This window comes from Engystomops pustulosus, chromosome 5 (assembly GCF_040894005.1).
Source record: "Engystomops pustulosus chromosome 5, aEngPut4.maternal, whole genome shotgun sequence".
NCBI classification, from domain to species: Eukaryota; Metazoa; Chordata; class Amphibia; order Anura; family Leptodactylidae; genus Engystomops; species Engystomops pustulosus.
In genome coordinates, this window is record NC_092415.1 from 141316889 (window position 1) to 141338690 (window position 21802).

General features: G+C 38.9%; 1 protein-coding gene across 1 annotated transcript in view; it reads right to left on the reverse strand.

The window, feature by feature from the left end:
- LOC140133265 (cytochrome P450 2C20-like) overlaps window positions 1-12288 on the reverse strand; it is a 29602-nt gene extending 17314 nt beyond the window's left edge. Inside the window, exon 1 of the mRNA XM_072153244.1 lies at window positions 12042-12288. Within this exon, the coding sequence (XP_072009345.1) occupies window positions 12042-12218 (177 nt within the window). The 5' untranslated portion in view covers window positions 12219-12288. The remainder of the gene's footprint in view (window positions 1-12041) is intronic.
- Between the last annotated feature and the right edge of the window lie 9514 nt (window positions 12289-21802).

Genomic DNA, 21802 nt, shown 5'->3' on the forward strand with positions numbered 1-21802 from the left:
ATGCGCATGAGGGAGTATGTAGAGGCCTCACAGGCTGAGCCCTCTTCATACTCACCGGGCGTTTGCTTCACAATGAAGCAAACGCCCGTCGCTAACACCCGCGATTGGTGACAGGGGGCTGCTGGCTGTATACTGGGGACAGGGGGCTGCAGACTGTGTACTGGGGGGCGGGGGTTGCAGATATATATATATATTCAGGGGGGCAAGGGATGCAGACTATATACTGGGGAAGGGACTGGCTATCTATATACTGGGGCTGGCACCAATGCATTTCCCACCCTAGGCTTATACTCAAGTCAATGGGGGACATTTACTTAAAGTGTCAGTGTCTGCACTGGCTTTGTTACCGACCTGCTCTGGGAAAGAAGATACACATTTAATATTGTAGAGCTGTGCAGAGACATTTCTGGCGCCGAGGCTATTTTCTGTCCCTGGGACCAAAATCTGTCCCGAGCACCAGAAATGTGTCCCAACAGTCCCTGCTAGACCAGTTTTCTTTTGGTCTACTTTCCGCCAGTTTACAGCGGAAGTTTGAGTTTCCACTCCGCCAAAGCCACGCTCCTTTTCGGAGAAGAGTCGGAGCAGGCGGAAAAAGTCATTTTTTCTGGCGCCGGCAGCTAATAAATAGGTCTAAGAGCAGAACATGTGGTGAGAGCGCCACAAAACTGGCGGAAACGCCATAGTAAATGTCCCCCAATAGGTTTTCTCAGTTTCTGTGTTAAAATGAGGTAACTGTTTCAAAAAAAGGATGTTATGCTGCTCCCATCCCTGCATCCTTTCCAGCATATACACTTCACCCAGATGGGGGTTTTCCCATAAGTGGGTATATTTCATCCACTCGCCTATGACCAAAAGCCTCTTGTACCTTCCCCAAGTTTTCTGAATGGTATCCCTGGTTTAATGAAACAAAAATACACAACGGTAACAAAATTAACTAAATAATACATTTGACAAAAGTAAAAATAAATTACATTTCTCTTAAAATGAACAAACGAAAGGCAGACATTGCTTTTCAACCATACTTCAACAGAATTTTTAAGCGGACTTGTTAAATCGAGGTGTGTCCACTAATTAGCATCACAGGTCCTAATATATAGTATTAGCAATCAGACTCTCCATAGTTACCCTGGAAGGTCTGAAATAATGATAAAAAAATGTGAAAGATTATTTAAAAATTGGGAAAAAAAGTACAATTTTAAATCACCCCCCATTCCCTAGATCATATGTAAAAGTAAATAAACAGTAAGAATCATAAACATGTTCCAATCTATCAAAATATAATAACAATTATTCCCGGTGTTTAACCCCGTAACAGGAAATAGGCCTAAAGTCAAAAATTGCACTTTTTTGACATTTTGAAAAATAAAAAATTCTATAAAAAGTCATACAATCCTCAAAATGGTAGCATTAAAAATGTCATCAAAAGTCGCAAAAAATGACACCACTCACAGCTCCATACACCGAAGTATGAAAAAGTTGCCATGCCAGAACATGGCAAAATGAAGATTTTTTTTTTTTGTACAGGAGGTTTTAATTTTTGTAAATGTATAAAAACATTATAAAACCTTATAACATTATAAATTTGGTATCCCAATGATTGCACCGACCCACAGAATAAAGTTGACATATTATTTGGGGTACACATTGAAAGACGTAAAATCCAAACCTACGATAAAAAGGCGCAAATGCATTTTTTCTGAAACTTTCCTGCATTTGAATTTTTTTTTTTCCGCTTCCCAGTACATGGCATGGAATATTTAATCCCGTCACTATGAAGTGTAATTTGTTAAGCAGAAAACAAGCCTTCATACAGATCTTTACATGGAAATATAAAAAAAGTATGGATTTTTGAATGTGAGGAGTGAAAAATGAAAAACAAAAATGAAAAAGGGCCTAGTCGTTAAGGGGATAAAGGTGAACTTCAAGCTCAACAAACATCAGCTCACACCATCCGTCGTCGTAAGAGCCAAAGTGGACCAAATGGGAGACTACCAAGGAGGAAACCTTTGTTGAAAACAAATCATAAAAAAGCAAGACTGGAATTTGCAAATCTACATGTTGACAAGCCACAAAGCTTCTGGGAAAATGTCCTATGGACAGGTGAGACTAAAATTTAACTTTTTGGCAAGGCACATCAGCTCTATGTTCACAGGCAGAAAAGTGTAGCATATCTTGAAAAGTATACTGTTCCTACAGTGAAACACAGAGAAGACTCTTTTATGTTCTGTGCTGCTCTGCTGCATCTGGCACATGGTGTCTTGAACTTGTGCAGGATACAATGACATCTCAAGACAATAAAGGGATTCTTAAGAGAAATGTGCTGCTCACTGTCAGTAAGCTTGGTCTCAGTCCCAGGTCATGGGTCTTGCAACAGGATAATGACCCAAAACAAACAGCTAAAAACACCCAAGAATGGATAAGAGGAAAACATTGGACTATTCTGGAGTGGCCTTCTATGAGCCCTTACCTAAATTCTAATGAGCATCTTTGGAAGGAGCTGAAATATGCCGTCAGGAAAATGCAGACAACTAGGGCAGTTTGCTCATGAGGAGTGGCCAAAATATCTGTTGAGAGGTGCAGAAGTCTTTTTGACAGTTACAGATATAGTTTGATTGCAGTGATTGCAACAAAATATTAATATAAGGGAACCGTCATTTCTGTCCAGGCCCGTTTCTTGAGTTTTATATGAATTTTTAAATTCTGTTGAATCATGGTTGAAAAGCAATGTCTGCCATTAGTTTACATTTTTTTTTTTTTTTTAACTTTTGTCAGATTAACCCCTTAATGACCGCCGTATCGGCTTTTTACGGCGATCATTAAGGGTACTTCTTCTGACGCGTACGCCTTTCTACGGCGGCGCGTCAGAAGAAGATTTCGGGAAACCGGGTCTCGCTGGTGCCGGTGCCGTTGTCAGGCTGTGATATCACAGCCCAGACCCGGCACTAACCCCCGTGGATCGGACCCCCTCGGTGAGCTTACCTGGGAATCCGATCCCTCCTGCCTCAGCCCCGGGTTCCGACGAGTGACCCGGGGCTGTCGGCTCCTCTCTGTGCCGGGTTCAGCCTCCTGCTTAGCATGCTCAGTTACTTACACTATACACTGCAATACAAGTGTATTGCAGTGTAAAGGCTTGAATAAGACCTGCTGCGATTGAAACGCGCGTCGGGGTGCACGCCAGGTAATATGTCCTCCTCTTGGTCACACTAGCTTCCACTCATTTTGCACTATTTGTATGTGTTTATCCGTGTTTATCATTTGGCGTCTGTGACCTCTGTTATTATTACAGTATACCTGCTAGCTATATAAGGGCTCTACGTCATTATTACTTTACACCCATTGTCGTTCATTACATGTTTGGGTCCCTTATATTGTACATTTTACATTTGTTCATGTATTTTAGGACATATTACCTGGCGTGCTTTTTTGTATCTTTTCTGAGATGCTTCTCAGTCTATTTTATGCATTCCCATTGTTGTTTACTAAATAAAGATTTTCCCTTTTATGTTGTTGCATTGAAGCCTTGTCCTTTCCTCTTGTTTTTATTTATTTGGTATTTGCTGTATAAAAGTCCCATAATCTCCCCAGTAACACATAAAATGCAAATAAAGTAAATAAAACACAAAAACACGTATATATTTGGTATCACCTCGTCCGTATTGATTTGTACAATAAATCTAAATCAATATTGAACCCGCTCGGTGAACTACGTAAAAAAAAACTCGAAAAACTTCCCGTAATATACAATTTTCCATCAAACACCATCACAAAAAATGTTCTAAAAAGTGATCAAAAAAAGTTACGTTCCCTAATATGATACGACTGAAAAGAACAACTGTTTTCGCAAAAAATAAGCCCTCAACCAGATCTGACAACAGAAAAATACAGAAGTTATGGCCCTGAAAATTTGTCAATAGTAAAAACAATGCGATTTTCTCCAATATCGGTTTTGCTCAGGAAAATTGAGCAAAAATAAGAAAAACTATATAAATGAGGTAACACCGCAATCGTAGTGAACCAGAGAATAAAGATAAAATATTATTTTTATGTTACGGTGAGCGGGGGAAAAAAAATGCTAACAATCCAAAATAAAAATTGATGATTTTGTTTGTGTCCCCCTTGACATAGTTAATAAAATCTCATGAATAAGCTATAGACCCCCAAAATGAATTATCTATACATTGTATCTCATCCCATACATAATAAGCCCTCATATGTTCGCATTACCAAAAAAAAAACAAAAAACAATTTTTAGATCATACAATGTGACAATACAAATCTGCTGTGAATGGCGCCTCCATTCATTCTATACTCGGCCGTGCGCCCGTACAGCAGTTTACCACCACATATGTGGTATCAGTAAACTCGGGAGGAATTGGGCATCAAACGTTGCAGTGCGTTTCATCATTTAATTTATTCTGAAACTGTCAGTTCGGCCTAAATGAATGTATTTTCCAAAAAAATTCTATAGTTTCTAAATCGCAGGTCCATATTTTTTAACCCATGTGAAACACTTAAAGGGTTAATAGACTTAATAGAAGTTGTTTTACATATGTTGAGGGGTGAACTTTCTATAGTGGGGTAATTTATGGGGTTTTACTATTATTTAGGCCTCTCAAAGTCACTTGAAAGCTGAGTTGTCCCTCAAAATGTGAGTTTTGGTAATTTTCATGAAAATAAGAAAAATCGCACCTATAGTTCTGCACCTCATAACATCCTAGAAAAATGACACGATGCATAAAATATCATCCCAACATAAAGCATATATTCTGTAAATGTTAATTATCAAACTTTAAAACTTTTAGTTTTACATCTTGTCTGGAAACAAGAACATTTCAAACTTGGAAAATGAAGAATTTTTACAAACTTTTGCCAAATTTTCACTTTTTTTCAGAACGAAACGCAAAACTTATCACTTAAATTTTATAACTAACATGAAGTACAATGTGTCATGAGAAAACATTCTCAAAATCACCTGGATATGTTAAAGCATTCCGAAGTTATAACCAATTATCGTGAGACATGTCAGATTTGAAAAATCGGGTCTGGTCATTGAGCTGAAAACTAGTGTCGGTGATAAGGGGTTAAAGTAATGTCTATGACCATTGTGAGTTTTTCTATCATTAAACAAGGGGTACGAAAATTTTGTCTGTATGTAGATACAAAACTGTATGGCATGCTTGATGTACAATGCATTGTGTTGCAAAAAAAAAAGAAAAACTATAGTATTACATGTAATGACATGTCATAGATCAGGCACATTTTTTTATTTTCACGCTTCTGTTCCTGTAAGACAGGAGAAAAATGAGAATAATGAAACCAGTCACAGCCCGTCACAGAATAGGTATGTATATATTTTTTTATTGTTAATTTTTACCTCGGGTACCAGTGAGCAGGGAGCACATAATATATGTGTCTCCAGTTGTTCTTACATAAAGATTACATATAACGGTGATCTAATGGTAAAAGCCCATTAGAGGAATGTTAATGCAGGCGACCCCTAGTTACAAACAAACCTCTGGATGATGCTAATTTTCTGTACTTTTGTCTTAGCCTACAACAAACAGCTGTAACAGTTATCACAGGTGTCTGTAATGAAGCTTTAGTGTTAATCCTGGTTCTTATGACAACCCAACATTTTTAAAATCCAATTGTCACAGAGAGCAAAAAAATTCTGTCTGGGGTTACAATTATAAAATATACAGTTCCGACTTACATACAAATTCAACTTAAGAACAAACCTACAGAAGCTATCTTTTACATAACCCGGGGACTGCCAGTAATGACCTGTACACAGGGGAATAGTTGTCAAAGTGGTAAATCCCGGTATGAAGAGAACAGCGCTTTAGCCTTCACCAGGAACTATGCCAGCAGACCCCATCTGAGTCTTCCCTGCATGTCTCTCACCTCCTTCCCTTTGCTCCAGGAGTCCCTGTGATATCATCAATGAACTGACCTTCAGTTGTGCATTAGAGGGAGTCATTGTGTTAGGGGGCTGATTAACCCCTTAACGCTGAAGCCACTTTTCACCTTCCTGACACGGCCCATTTTTTTCAAATCTGACGTGTCTATTTAAGTGGTTATAACTTTGGAACGCTTTAACATATCCAGTTGATTTTGAGATTGTTTATTCGTGACACATTGTACTTCATGCTGGTTGAGAAATTTAATCAATATATTTAGTATTTATTTATGAAATAAATGGAAATTTTGAAAAAATTTTGAAAAAAACAATGTTTTCCAAATTCAAAATTTTCTACTTTTTGGAAAGTTGGTCATATCACTAAAATAACTTGATAACTAACATTTTCCATATGTCTGCTTTAACTTGGCATCATTTTTCAAACCTCTTTTCCTTTATTTTGGATGTTAGGAGGCTTATAACTTTAGGTGCAATTTTTCAGATTTTCACAAAAATCATCAAAACCTACTTTTGGAGGGTCAATTTAGTTAGAAGTGACTTTATAAGGCCCACATGACAGAAAACCCCCACAAATGACACCATTTTAGAAACTACACCACTCAAAATATTCAAAACAACCTTTGGGAATTTTGTTAACCCTATGAGCGTTTCATGAGGGTGAAAGATAAATGAAAGTGAAATTAGAGAAATGTAATTTTATCTTACTATAGATTCATTGAACACTAAAATTTGCACCTTCACAATGGGTTAAAAAGGAAAATGCATTTTACAATGTTGAGGGCAATTCCTCCTGAGTATGCCAATAACCATTTTGTCACTGTACCCTGCTGTACAGGCACATGGGGGCACTTGGAATGGAAAGAGCGTTGTTTTGTTTTTGCAGGGCAAATATGGCTGAAAAAGTTTTCATGTGTCAGGATGCATTTGGAGAGCCCTAATGGTACCAAAACAGAGGAAAGCCCCAACAAGAGACACCATTTTGGAAAGTACACCCCTTGGAGAGTTTAGCAACGTGTAATTTGTGTATTTTCCCCAACAGGTGTTTGATTCAATTAGGCCCCAAAAGGGAAAAAAGGTGAAAATTTTCTAAAAAAAAAAGTCACTTTTACCCCAAATTTTTGTAAGCCACAAGGGATAAAAGATTAAAAGATGAAACAACCCCATAAATGTGTAAAACTATTTCTCCTAAGCACAGAACTGCACCACTTTTGCATATAAAGTGTTGTATGGGTACACAGAAGGGCTCAGAAGGGAAAGAGGGGCTTTGGCCTTTTAGAAGCCAGATTTGACAATCATCCTTTACATGTGTCAGGATGCATTTGGAGAGCCCTAGTGGTACCAAAACAGAGGGGAACCCCAACAAGTGTCACCATTTTGGAAAGTGCACCCTTTGGAGAATTTAGCAAGGTGTAATATGTGTATTTTCCCCTACAGGTGTTTGCTTCAATTAGGTCCCTAAAAGGAAAAAGGTGAACATTTTCCCAAAAAAGTCAATTTTACGGCTAATTTTTGTATCCCATAAGGCATTAAAGATGAAACAACCCCAAAAAATGTGTACTAGCATTTCTCCCGAGTATAAAATTGCCCCACACATGCAAATAAAATGTTGTATGAGTACGCAGTGAAGCTCAGAAGGGAAAGAGGGGCGTTGGCCTTTTAGAAGCCAAATTTGACAGACATCCTTTACATATGTCAGGATGCATTAAGAGAGCCGTAGTGGTATCAAAACAGAGCGGAACCCCAACAAGTATCACCATTTTGGAAAGCACACCCCCTAGAGAATTTAGCACGGTGTAGTATGTGTATTTGTCCATAAAGGTGTTTGATTTAATTAGGACTTAAATAGATAAAAGGTGAACATTTTCTTATAAAGGTCATTTTACTCCTGTGTGTAAACCTATTTCTCTCAAGTGTAGAAGTACCCCACATGTGTATATAAAATGTTGTATGGGCGCACAGTAAAAGGAAAGGGGAATGTTTGCCTTTTAGAAGCCAAATTTGACAGAAATGTTTGACATGCATTTGGAGAATCCTAGTGGTATAAAACAGATAATAATCCGAAAAGTGACCCTAATTTTTGAATGTACACCCCTTAGAGAATTTTGCAATGTGTAATATATGTATTTGCCCCTACAGGTGAATGATCTAATTAGGCCCTAAATATTAAAAAGGTGAAAATTTTCCTATAAATGTTACTTTACCCCTAATTTATGTAAGCCACAAGGGATAATATATTAAATAATCCCAAAAAAGGTGTAAAACTATTTCTCCCGAGTGTAGAAGTACCCCATATGTGCATATAAAATGCTTTATGGGCGCACAGTAGAGGAAAAGAGGAATGTTTGTCTTTTAGAGGCCAAATTTGACAGAAATCCTTCACATGTGTTAGGATACATTTGGAGAGCCGTAGGGGTACCAAAACAGAGGAAAACCCGAAAAGTGACCCTAATTGTTGAATGTACACCCCTTGGGGAATATAGCAAGGTGTAATATGTGGTGTAGTGTAATACACGTGGTGAAATGAGCATTTTGAACATACAGGTGGTTTCCAAATATGATGTGCAATGGAGTCCAAGATGGAAATTTCAATTATTTCTGGAAAGTTCAGTGCCCGTTATGTGGCGCCCCTTATGAAATAATGGAGGGGTATAGGGAGCAACGGGACATAATAGTTGTTATTATTCATTTTACCGAAATTAATTCACAACAGGTTGGGCGTGAATTGTGAATGTGTTGCGTATAAGGAGGTAGAATATACCAGGGGACCAACTAAACTTTTGTCACTCTGGAGTTGTCGCAGGTCTCTTAGTAGTATATAGTGTCCATCCTAACTTCTCTTTTGGAACAGACTCTTTATTGAGTCTTACCTTTAGAAGCAGCAGAATTCACCGGGAAAATGCTGTCCTGGCAAAACACAGGAACATCTAAACCAGAGGTACTGGGGCCCTGTCCTTCTTGTCCCAATATTAGTTTCCTAATATCTTCCTCTTGAAAACGGAGAAATGATACGGCAGGACATGCACATTGGAACAGCTCGTAAGAGTTGTACAGCATAATCTGTACAATGTACATGGCCAGCGCTTTTGTACCATATCTTCGTTTTTCGTAGGGAAATTATCGCCAAGTGTTGCTCTTATTCACCCTAGAGATGCCCTTTGTGACGAATGTTGCTGCTTTTGGCTGGACCAAATCGACCAGCCAATAGCGGCAAACATGGACAGAGGGGGGCAACAAAACCTTTCTGGACCGCAAGGCAAAATTGGTGGCTGTCAGGAACAGCCGCCACCCTACCCCGATCACCGTGTCTACAGACATAGTGACCGGTATTACTGACGTCATAAGTAAATTCGCTGCTATTGGCTCGTCTGAATTGATGAGCCAATAGCAGCGATAATAAACTGGGGGTGTGTGGGGGGGACGTAAACCTTCTGGTCCATGGGGCAGGATGGATGGCTGTCAGGAACAGCCGCCGTCTTACCCCGATCAGTGAACAGCCGCCGTCTTACCCTGACCGGTGTTGGCAAGTCACTACCCGCCGCACCGTTCTATAACAACGCTCGTTGGGAATAGGCTATACAATCTTTATTTATTTTTTAAGCAATTTAGACAAATAAGGGCTTATTTTTTGCGAGACGGGATGCACTGTAAAAAAAACCTTAATTTTAGTGGGTTTTTAGCTTATTGAAGCAATTTTATTAACTTTTTACGTGTGGAGGAAAATAAAATCATCAATTCTTGTTTTGGATTTTTAGCATTTTTTTGGGGGGGGTGTTCACTGTAGCATAACAATAATATATTATCTTTATTCTATGGATCACTACGATTACTGTGATACCTCATTTATATAGTTTATTTTATATTTGTCCAATTTTATTGAAGGAAAACTAGAATAGAAAAAAATTGCATTTGTTTTAGTATTGCCATTTTTATAGTGGCATAATTATAGTATTTTTTGGTTTAGCTGGTTGTAAGCTTATTTTTTGTGTGACAAGTTGCTCTTTTTATTGGTATCATTTTGGTGCTTGTAACTTTTTCGGATCACTTTTTAGAACATTTTTTGTAAAGCAATTTGATAAAAAGTTTTAATTTTTGGCAAGTTTTTTTTTTTTTTCTTTTTACCACGTTCACCGAGCGGGTCCAATTATGATTAGGATTTATTGTACAGATTGTTACGGACGCAGCGATACCAAATAAGTTTTGGGGGTTTTTCGCGATTTAGTATTTTTTATACTTTATTGCTTGTGTAAAGGGAAATGTGGTGTTTGGGGGGACTTTCACTTTCTTTTGTTATTTATTTTTATTGTAAAAAACTTTTATTTATTTATTTTTACTTTTTTTACTGTTACTGACATCTAAGCTTGAACAAGTGATCTTCTGATCACTTGTTCAAGCTTTTTTACAGGTTACACAGTGCAATACAGAAGTATTGCACTGTGTAATGTAAGACACTGAGCATGCTGCGCATGCCCAGTGTCTTACAGCCGGGTCCTGCCAGAAGGCAGGGACCCGGCTTCCGGAGGAAGATCTCACAGCACCGGCAGTCCCGGGGCTGCGATCGGAGCAGCGGACCCCCAGGTAAGCGCCGCGGGGGGGTCCGATTCAACTTTAACTTTAAATGCCTCTAACACGCCGCGGTCAGCGATCGCGGGTGTTAGAGGCGGGTGTCAGCTATAACATATAGCCGACACCCGCAGCTTCTGGCGCTGGCTCCGTTCAGGAGCCGGCGCAAGAAGCTTGACGTAATAGTACTGCATTTTGCGGGAACGCACCTCCCGCGATGCAGTACTATTACGTCAAATGTCGGGAAGGGGTTAAACTAGCTACCTGTCATAGTACAAGTTCCTGACAATGACACTGTGTGCATCATATACACAATGTAAATGAACAAGCTGCAGATTCAGGCCGGCGGCACACGTGGCTTTTTGAACCTGCCTTTTTGGGCTGTTTTTTAACAGTCCGTTATGAAATCATGCATTTTTGAACAATGCATCTGTTTTTGACCTGTTTTATCAATTATCTTAATTAAAACAGGTCAAAAACGGATGCTTTTTTTAAGGCATGTATTTTTTAACGGACTGCTTTAAAACGGCCCAAAAAGGGGTTCAAAACGCCACATGTGCCACTGGCCGCAAGGAACAGCTATTGGGTCATTTATTTACGTGGCCCACAGAAGAAGTTGACATGACCAGAGCATCAGCTGCATATACTGAATAAATGAGCTGGAGTTATATGGCCTTCTATTGGGGCTGTGAGCTGCAGTAGAAATTAATCTTGTATTAGCTGCAGATCGTGACTCTGAGTGACAGTAAGGAGAGAAAAGTGTAATCCCTATTTATATAAATAGGGTAAAGAGGTTTTCAGAGAATACAATTTTTTCTATGTGGCTGGGGGTGCTATAAAAATAATAAAGAGCTCACCTCTTCTGGTGCTCCTGTTTACTCGTGTTGCCCTCCCAACCACAGCCACACCTACTATAAACTGAAAAAACTTTTTTTATGCAGCCCTCACCTGGCCGCATAAAAAATTTTTTTACCGTCTCGGACAACCCCTTTAAGAAATCATGAGGAGACACAGGCTGCAGCTGCCCCTCCCCCAGAACATAACAATAATAATAATAACAGGGATGAATTGGCGCATGTCTCTCCCCAGTGCTGTAATTTTGAGAGAAAAGCTGTTGGTAAATAAAGATTACAAGTTATGTAATATTCTGAAACTTATTGAACAGCTTCAGTAACTTAAGAGTTATTAAGCCATTAAGTAGAACTACATTGTAAGGTCTGAAAATAAGTCAATAACCATGCTTCGTCATTTTAAGGTAGATGATGACAGAATAATGTAAGTGAATAAAACTCTATAAACCTGAAGTATATTTGACAATATAATGTTTATCTTTTGAAAATCAAAAATCAAGATTAAAAATCAAGATTAGACTTTGATTTTAAAGCAATAAACACAATGTAATATGCAGAATCTGCCCAAATGCAGTTAAGTAACTACCCCCGCCCCTTAGCACACTTACATAAGCTTACAGGCACACAACATGACAACATACAGTTGATGGCAAGAATCTGCTGAAAGCTGCATCTGTTGTTCAGAGAACCAAACATCCCTTCAAACTGACCTTGACAAACTCATCTACCATGTTCCTGAAATCAATCTGCAGAACATTCCCCAGGAGAGGTAATGGAGTCGGTCCTGGAGGATACTTCAATTGTTGTCCTTTCCTTCTGATCCACTTGGTCACCAGGAATGTGAGCATGAAAACCAGTAAGAGTGATCCATAGCCTGGAAGCTCCATATCTGCTGCATTAGCTGTGGTTCTAGAGAACAGTCGGGCTCATGTGAAATGCTATACACACAGCAGGGCGTTTCTGTGTGGGTACTTGTGTAAGTATAGCCACACCTCACTATATGAATGGAAAAACCCTTCCCCCATGTAGCTGCGCCTTATATGTCACAAAGAAGGGATTTCAAGGATTTCAGAGATTCATAGAAACATCATAGAAAAGAGAGGAACATAAAGCTGTAGTTTAGGTCTGTTCTTGTCTTTCTAAAGTTCCTGCAGGCACAAAGCATTTAAGAGTAAGGATAGGAGTCTGCATGTCCCCCCTTCCCAGTCTCTATCAATCCTCTCCCTATACATCTATTTCACAGCTTTCTCAGGCACATGAGAAGTACACATTTAAAACCATTAGAAATTAGAATGTTTTTAGGCAAATATGTGCGGTCTGACAATTTTTCGCTATATTAAAGGGGCTTACAGACGAGTAGTTTCCAAGTACCAGTTTTGGACGGGCTCACATCCCTTATAGTTAATGAGTTACATCACACATGTTTTTTTTTTTTTTTTAACATAAGTCGGCGCTGCTGCACGAAAATAGTAGTCTTCCATAGTGGAGTGCAGTTCATTTTTCTCTGATCCATTGCTATAGAAAACATACGCCACTTACAGATTTTTTTGGTAAAAGCTTTTCACATGCCAAAAGATGAATGTGGTCAATATTTTTTATAAAAAAGAATAATTGAAAAATGCATTGTATTTGCATAGTGTCAAAGTGCAACGCTTTTTTTTGATGCATGCCCAAAGATTTCAATTGGGCGTTTTCAAGTGCGATTGCGCATTTAAAAAATCATGCCTAAATAAACCTTTTCAATATAATGAGTTAATCAAATTTTGTCCAATTGCACACCAGTTTTGCATCAAAGTTTTTCCTTTTAAATATCTTTTTATAGGTTTTTTAATATAATTATATAACAACAAATAAACAATTGCTCCGATAAGTACTACAATAGCGTTGAGAAATAGAAGTAAAACACATTAGAGAACATGTTAACAAGGAAATAATTAAGACACAAAAAATGTTGTGGACTTCAATGGTAAAGTCCATTATCTATATGGAAAAATTGTGATAGTGGCTGGGGAGCGAAAGTGAGTAAGGGATAAATTAAGAGAAAGATAAGGGAGGTTAGACATTCTCAGGGGTATCTTTATCTAGTATGGGTAGACATAATTGCAAGGCAGAACTAGTTCAGGTTAGGCGATCTTCCAGTGCTTTAAAGACGTTGTATCCAGTAAGGCTGTGGGCCCTAACCTTTCTGTATTCAGGGAAAAGCTGCACCCAAATTGTTTTTATTAAAATTGTGTACCCAGCAAATACCCAATATCTAACCAAAACCCATATACAGTATGTGCCATTGCCTACAGTCCCCTTTTCTAGTGCTCTCTTTTATGTAACCCCCTCCCGTTACTGTAGCCCCTTAATAGTGCCCCATTTTTGTAGACCCCCTTTATAGTGCCTTTTTATATAGCCCTCTTTTTATACCACAAGTATACCATTAAGTATTAGACAATGTGAGTAAAAGCCTAGGTACCTAATTTTACCAGAAAATACACTGGGAAAATGACTTGAGTATAAGCCTAGTGTGGGAAATGCAGCCACTACTCACTAATAAAATTTCCAGAGTACAACTCCCTCAAAAACATATAGCCCCCATAGTAATGTCCCCTGCCCCCTTAAAATTAAAAACTGTATACCTACTGCCAATGCGTCTCTTCTCCCTGCAGCTTCCCAGCAGACGGCCAGAGGCATGTGTATGCGTTCAAAACGTACGCACACACTATGGCACGGCAGATTACATCATGGTGCTTGCACACGGGCAGAGCGCATAGACACGCCTCTGGCCGTCTCCGGGTAAACCACATGGAGAAGAGGAACGTTGGAGGTAAGTATTTTCTTTCTAAGTTCCTTTGGCCGCGGCCCGGGATCAAGTGTTCCATGGTCCGGTGGTTGTGGACTGCTGCATTAGGGGAAAAATTATTGCAATTAAATTGTACTGAATGAGATTAATGCTGTGTTGAGGGATTATAAGGAGACCTCAAGTAATGTAACTATAGGGATCAGATCTTTAGAAACTTTTGGTGTTTACATAAATGCAGATTTCAGAGGCTTTATTTTTTAAATTTATTTTACCAATGAAGGAAGAAGTGGGTTTTTCCAATCACAGTGGAGGGGGATTTTGGTTTTAATGGGGAGAATCCAGAGCTGTCTGCTGAAACAAGTGTTGTGGAGGGGTTGAACTTCCCACTTCTTCATATTCTTGTTATTTCTCAGGGACGGATATATCCGTTGCTACGTTGATACTAGCTTGTCATCGGAGTTAAGCTGGCATCAGTATATAGTGTAACATCCAATTTCAGAGTGAGCTCCGATCACGGGTGTCTATTCTATTAAATGCCATGGCAAGCGTGACCGCTGCATTTATATAGCCTTCTGGGATCTCTCCCCTACAATCAACTGTCAACCAACCCCGCTTGTGAGATCCTGTTAGAACCAATAAAAAAAAGTTTTTAAAAAAAGTTTTTAACAAAAAAAAATGTATAAAGATGCCTGTAAGCCCTACTAGCAAATAAAACGACAAAGCGTGAAAAAAAGGTCATTGTAACCAATGTAAAAAAAAACACAATGTGACCAGTATAGTATCTGTAACAACCTGCTGCATGGCACTCACACACAACAAGTATGAGGTGTCTGAAATTGCATTAAAAAATGTAAGATTTATTTTAAACTTTTGTGAATGTGTAAATCTTAAGGCTAATTGAATGTATTACCAACAAAAATTAAACCATTCTAAACTTCACCATCATTTTGTTTTAATTACTATGCAGAGCTCAAAGGTTGAACATTTTCTTAAAATAAGAATAATATTCTTTATTTATATAGCACCATCAAATTCTGCAGCGCTTTAGGAATCATAGAAGACATATAGAAAAATAATAATGTTACAGGGCACAACCCGTTATTTAGAAAAATAGGAATGCTTAATCAGTTAATAGTTTGAGGGGTGGTGTAATTTTTAAAATTGAGTGATTCGTAGGGGGATTCTAAAAATGTTTATTTCAAAGTCATAAAAAAAAAATCCCCAAATTTTCAATTTAACCACTTATCTCTCCGTATCTATGCGCCACTGATGCCAGCTCGGCTCTGGATCGGAGCTGAACCGTCATCAGGAACCACGGGGTGCCAGCGGCATCTAACATGTCTCTGGGGGTCTTTTCCCCCATGATGGCCCCCCCGAACCGTTTTTGGGGGCGCCGATCATTGCTATGGCATTTCTGGGGTCCGATCAGGACCCCAGAAATGCCTGAAGGCAGTGCTTGAAAGATGCCTTTCAGGCACAGTGCCAGCCTATGCATGTGCATAGGCTGACACTGCTAGTACCCTGCAATACATCAGTATTGCAGAGTATTATCATAAACAAGCAATCAGATGATTGCTTGCTCATGTCCCATGGTGGAAAAACTATTTTTTATTGAATAACATTTTTTTTTTAATTTTTCCACAATGGGACATGAGCAAGCAATCATCTGATTGCTTGTTTATGATAATACTCTGCAATACTGATGTATTGCAGGGTACTAGCAGTGTCAGCCTATGCATAATAAATCAATAAAAATGCCCATAAGCCCCATAACATATAAAGAGACATATAACCCCAAAAAAAGTCTAAATCATAACAAAAACCCCACAGATATAGTATCACCGCGTCCTTAACAACCCGTAGAATAAAAGTAAATCATTATTGAACCTGTACGATGAACTCTGTTTGAAAACCCACCAAAAATTATCATTTTTACCTATTCAATCTTAAAAAAATGCAATAAAAAGTGATCAAAAAACATATGTACTCCAGAATGATACTGGTGCAAAGTACAACATGTCCCGCAAAAAATAAGCCATCAACCAGCTCCGTAGCCAAAAAAGTAAAAATGTTATGCCACTTGGAAAACGGCAATGCAAAAATGATAGATTTTTCCCATATTAGGGTTTTATTTGACAAATTTAGTAAAACGTAAAAAAAATCTACTCTTTTCTACTCCTGCCCTCAAAAACGAGTTCCTAAATTTTCAACAATAGGTGATACCAACCCCAAAATGGCAACACTGGAAAAAGCATCTCATCCCACAAAAAAAAAAATGCGGTCATGGCCCCAATAACGAAAAAGTGAAAATTTTATAGCCTACAAAAGGAGAAAACTAAAATCCTGGCAGCTGCAGGGTGCTCCTTCCCTTCTGCGCCCCGCTGTGCACCCATAAAACAAGTAACGTCCACATGTGGGGGGTCTCTGTACTTGGGAGAAATTGCAGAACAAATTGTATGGTGGGTTTTCTTTTTTTATCTTTTGGAAATGTGTAGATTTTAGGGCTAAATGAACGTATAACTGGCACAATTTGACCATTCTAAATTTCACCTCCATTTTGATTCAATTACTATGAAGATCTCAAGGGCTTAATGATCTTCCTTAAAGCTGTTTTTGATAGTTTGAGGGGTGCAGATTTGAAAATGGGTTAATTATATAGGGGATTTTGATGCTAAATATGTAAAATTTCATTCAAAACAGTATTTATCACCAAAAGAGTAAATTCTGAAAATACGGAAAATCGCTATTCGATTTGTAAGCTGCGCGACATCAAAATATATTATCCAGACATTTCAAAAATTCTGAAAATGTAAAGTAGACATACGGGAAATGTTATTCAGCAACTTACCGTATATACTCGAGTATAAGCCGAGACCCCTCATTTTACCACCAAAAACTGGGAAAACCTATTGACTCGAGTATAAGCAGAGTGTAGTATACAGCTAGCCAGCCCCCTGTAGTATACAGCCAGCCCCCATGTAGTATACAGCCAGCCCTCATGTAGTATACAGCCTGCCCCCATAAAGTATACAGCCTGCCCCCTGCCAAGCGTATAAAAAAATAAAAAACTTAATACTCACCCTCCGGTGTCCGGATCGTTGGCGCGGGTCCCGATCTTCAGCGCGAGGCTCCTGATCCTTGGCACGGTACCAGGCGGCGGCTCCTCTTCTCTCTTCTGTAGCCGTCAGATCACTTCCATGCGATCTGCTGGCAGTCGCGCACTATGATACCGCGGTTCGCGGCTGATGACGTCATAAGCTGCGACACCGCTGCATCTTATTGTGCGGCCACCGGCAGATCGCATGGACGTGATCTGCTGGCTACAGAAGAAAAAAGAGGAGCCGCCGCCTGGTACCGTGCCGAGGATCGGGAGCCTCGCGCTGAAGATCGGGACCCGCGCCAACGATCCGGACACCGGAGGGTGAGTATTACGTTTTTTATTTGACACGTGTATAAGCCGAGGTGAGGTTTTTCAGCACATTTTTTGTGCTGAAAAACTCGGCTTATACACAAGTATATACGGTATTTAGGTGGTAAATCTATCTACTTGAAAATGTAATGATTTCGAATTTCAAAAAAGTTAAATTTTTCAAAAAAATTCATCATTTTTTTATTTTTTTTTTAAATAAACGCAAAACTTATCAGCCAACATTTACCACTAAAATGAAGTACAACATGTGGGGAAAAAACAATCTCAGAATCGCTTTGATAAGTAACAGTGTTCAAAGGTTATAACCATATACGCAAGTCAGAATCCAAAAAATGGGGGCTGAGCCTTAAGCTGTAAAATGGCTATATCCTTAAAGGGTTAAAAATTTTGGGGAAAAAATGAAAATCTCTGTTCGATTTGTAAGCAAACAATCTCAAAATCATTTTGGTAAGTTAAAGTGTTGAAAAGTTATAACCATATAAAGCGACACATCAGATTCTGAAGTTAACGTACAAACTGGATAAGTCCTGTGGGAGTAGTCCTTAAACAGAAGTTCTGTCTATTTTTAACCACTTTTATGATAGAGATATCGATTTTATGAATATAATTTCATAAGGAAGATTCTCCTGGGTTAAATAAGAGTCTATTTTTACATTCTTTTGGTAATACCTAACATTTTTCTGAATCCTTCCACTCCTCTTTAATGAGGTCTTTCAGATTTTCACTTACTAATAAATGGTCTTCTGTTTATCTCTTATACCCACATACAGTTCATCCTGAAACTATGTTCCACAGTATCTTCACTCTCTAGGGTGTCCCTGATCAAGCACATAATTAGAAAACATAATTGCAGAAAAAAGGATTTCAGCATCCAAGGTTGAATAAAATTAATCTTCTTTATTTAGTAGAAAAGCATTAAAAAGTCCATACAAGCAAGAACCTACGCGTTTGACTAAGGGTGTATCCCAAAACAGGTAGATACTTGCTTGTATGGACTTTTTAATGCTTTTCTAATGTATAAAGAAGATTTATTTAATTCAAGCTAGGAAATCCTTTTCTACAATATCATGGGCATTCACCTAGCCAGCGGGTTATTTCCTCTGCATCCACCTGATATGGAATTAGCTTGAATGGACTATTACTCGAGGTGAAAGACTGCTGTGCATCCTGCCTTGCTTTCTTGTGTGCATTAGAAAACATATATTTGGGGTCGAATATTTAAATTCTGATTAATATTTGAGCCAGAGGCCGCTGTCACACATGCCGCTTGCGTTGCGTTTTATAACTCAACGCTAGTGCACAAGTGGCGGGACTTGCCCATATCGCATAAGTGCTTGCAGTGAAACGCATGCAATAGTTAAAAAGCCCCCAGAGTCTTGCATTTAAACAATAAACCAGGGAATGCATATGAGATTGGGCCAAGGTCCACCACTGTGCATTAGGAACACAACACTAGCGGCACATGTGACCGCTGCCAGAAGGTGATTCTGAAGCAGCTTTTGAGCCAAATATAACTACAGATTGGAACTTTTTTAAAGCAGGTTCTTGATCTGAGGTCCTAATTTCCTCTTTAAATAAGCTTCTTAATTCCTCTAGAAAAAAAAAGTTTTCCTCTCATTCAGAACCTTTTTAAAGCAATTTTTACATAAAGCTTTGTGATATGCCTAAGGGTGATGCCAAACATGGCGTTTTGAAACCGTTTTTGGTCCGTTTTTAAGCAGTCCGTTAAAAAACGCAACTGTTTTTTAAAAACGCATATGTTTTTTGGAAGTGCATCCGTTTTTGTCCGTTTTTAATTGCGCAAATTTGGAAAACCTGTAAAAAACCGCATGCGGTTTTTTTTAACGGATTGCTTAAAAAACGGACCAAAAACGGTTTCAAAACGCCATGTGTGGCATCACCTTTAGGTAGTTTTGAATAACATTTTTTAGTAGGAGACAATTAAGGTTTATCTTTCTCATTCTATTTCCCTTTCTCTTTAGGTAGATCTTTCTCCTGCACAGAGGAAATATGTATAAGAGATACAGTACACAGATGATTGCCCCAGGTGTGGGTACCAAAACAAATGGTGAGTAAAAACAATGGTCACATAAAGAGCCCAGGTATAGAGGGGAGAGGTCCAAGTCATTAGCCAAATCCATCAAGCAAAGTGCCTCTGCAGACTTACACACTAGATGTATGAGACCTCAGAGCATGACTGCCGAACCTACAGGCTGATATTTATACTTACCTTCCTGTGTTCCTTGCGTCTGACCAGCACTCCGGTATTCTCTTCAGACTTCCCCACTTCCGCACTCCCACCCAGCTATGCCAATAGTGGGGCATTTTTTACTGCACAGATGCCAGGAGTAGACAGAATACATACTGGCCACCGCAAAACCCCAGAAGCTATGGTGACTGGAGGAGATCCTTAAAGGACCTCTGGATCCAGGAACCAGAAAGGAGCCCCCAGGGACTCAATCAAGATCAGTGGGTACAGGTGCCTGCTGTAGTCACGAGGCACCATCCAGATGAGTGAGAGAAACTTTCTCTCAATACTGACCCTATAGTGACAGGAAAAAACTGAGGGAGTTTGTGGGACGCGCCAAATGAAACTCTCTCAATTTCCTGTCCAAGGATTCCATCCAGAGAATAATAGAAAGATTTGTACCTCTTCTGTATTCTAGGCCCACGTCTGCTTTTGGTTTCCAAACAATGATGTAATAATTTCTATGTTGAAATTGATTTTGGACAGCTTCACAGCGCCATGTTTTGTATAATAAGATACATGTCCTGGCTTCAATTCCCCAATCTATGGGCTATTGACATATTCTTAGGAATAGTTTTGGGTGCCATAGCATGTTTGTACCATAATAGCAGGAACCCCCGACAAATGAATATTCCCCTCAAACACTTTACCAAGGGCTACAATGAGCATTTTAGTCCCACATGCATTTATAAACATTTGCCTGAAATAAAATTAAAAAAAAGGCAAAAGAATAAACAATTTGACCCCCAAATTTATTTTGCAAATAGTTTAAGGAGTAAATGTATCCTACTGTTTGTTTCCTGTCGTGAAGATGAGCTTGTAAGAAACAGGGCACCATAGGGCCTTTTGCTGGACTAGAGTCATTTTTACCTCCCAGGTGCTTTCCAAAAGTAATTTGCAATGCATCCAGATTTTCTACAAATGTACTATTTAGTGCCCAGATTGTGTCACTATGAGAAGTTCATATGCCATGTTTCTTGATTTTATAAATATCAATAATAATATGTCACGTGACACTTATATGAAAACGCTATAGGATTCAAGAGGAAAAGAGCATGATGGGCATTTGAGGCCTAATTTGTTGACTTCCACAGCACTGCCTCTGAATTTAAATTAAAAAAAATAAATAAATCCAAGTGATCCTATTTTGAAAACTACACCCCTCATGTTATTTAGCAAGTGATGTAGTGAGTGTTTTGACTCGTCTGGACCTTTCAAAATTGTATGTGAAATGACTGGTATGAAGTTAAAATTGCACAGTGGTATATTCCTACAAATATGGTACTGTGAGATGTTAGCTATCTTGTTATTATCATGGGTTTTAGGATTTTAGTATCGCTCGACAATTGGCCTTAATCCTTTTTCTAAAAATATCACAGGGTTCAGAAGTGAATGACCACCACACCCATGACAGCCCAAGTCATTTAGACAGTAACGGTATATGATATGAGTGAAGAGACCCCCTAGCATTCAATTAGACAATACTTCTCCTGACATCTAAACAAAGAAACACGCTTTCTTTCTCTGATTTAAGATAGCTACAAAAAGAGGGGATGGTTATATCCTAAGACCTATGGGAATTGAAAACTACCTTAGGTAGAAAACCTGGATCTGGCCTAAGGATAACTTGTCTTTTAGTATCCTACAATACCGAGTTATGCAAGATAGGGCAGCTAATTCTCCTACCCTCCTGTTAAGGTAAACCTAGCTGATAGATCCTTGTTGAGAAGGGAGGAGTCTGTAAGATGGTGGGAGTGGTTTGTTGCATGTACATCCCAGATGACATCACCCCTGTGGATCCCTTGAAAATATTGGAGGACTGTCCAGAGAACTCAAGAGAAACTCAGAAGTGGACTCTATATCCTTCACTTTATGGTTGGGGGATTGGATCAGTTTGCTTTAAGTGGGGGGGATATTGGGGATTGTGATTTTGCTCTTGTCATTTATTGCATGTTATGTGGTCCCCCAAGTCCACCAAGTATCATGGTTATCAGGAGTTAGACAA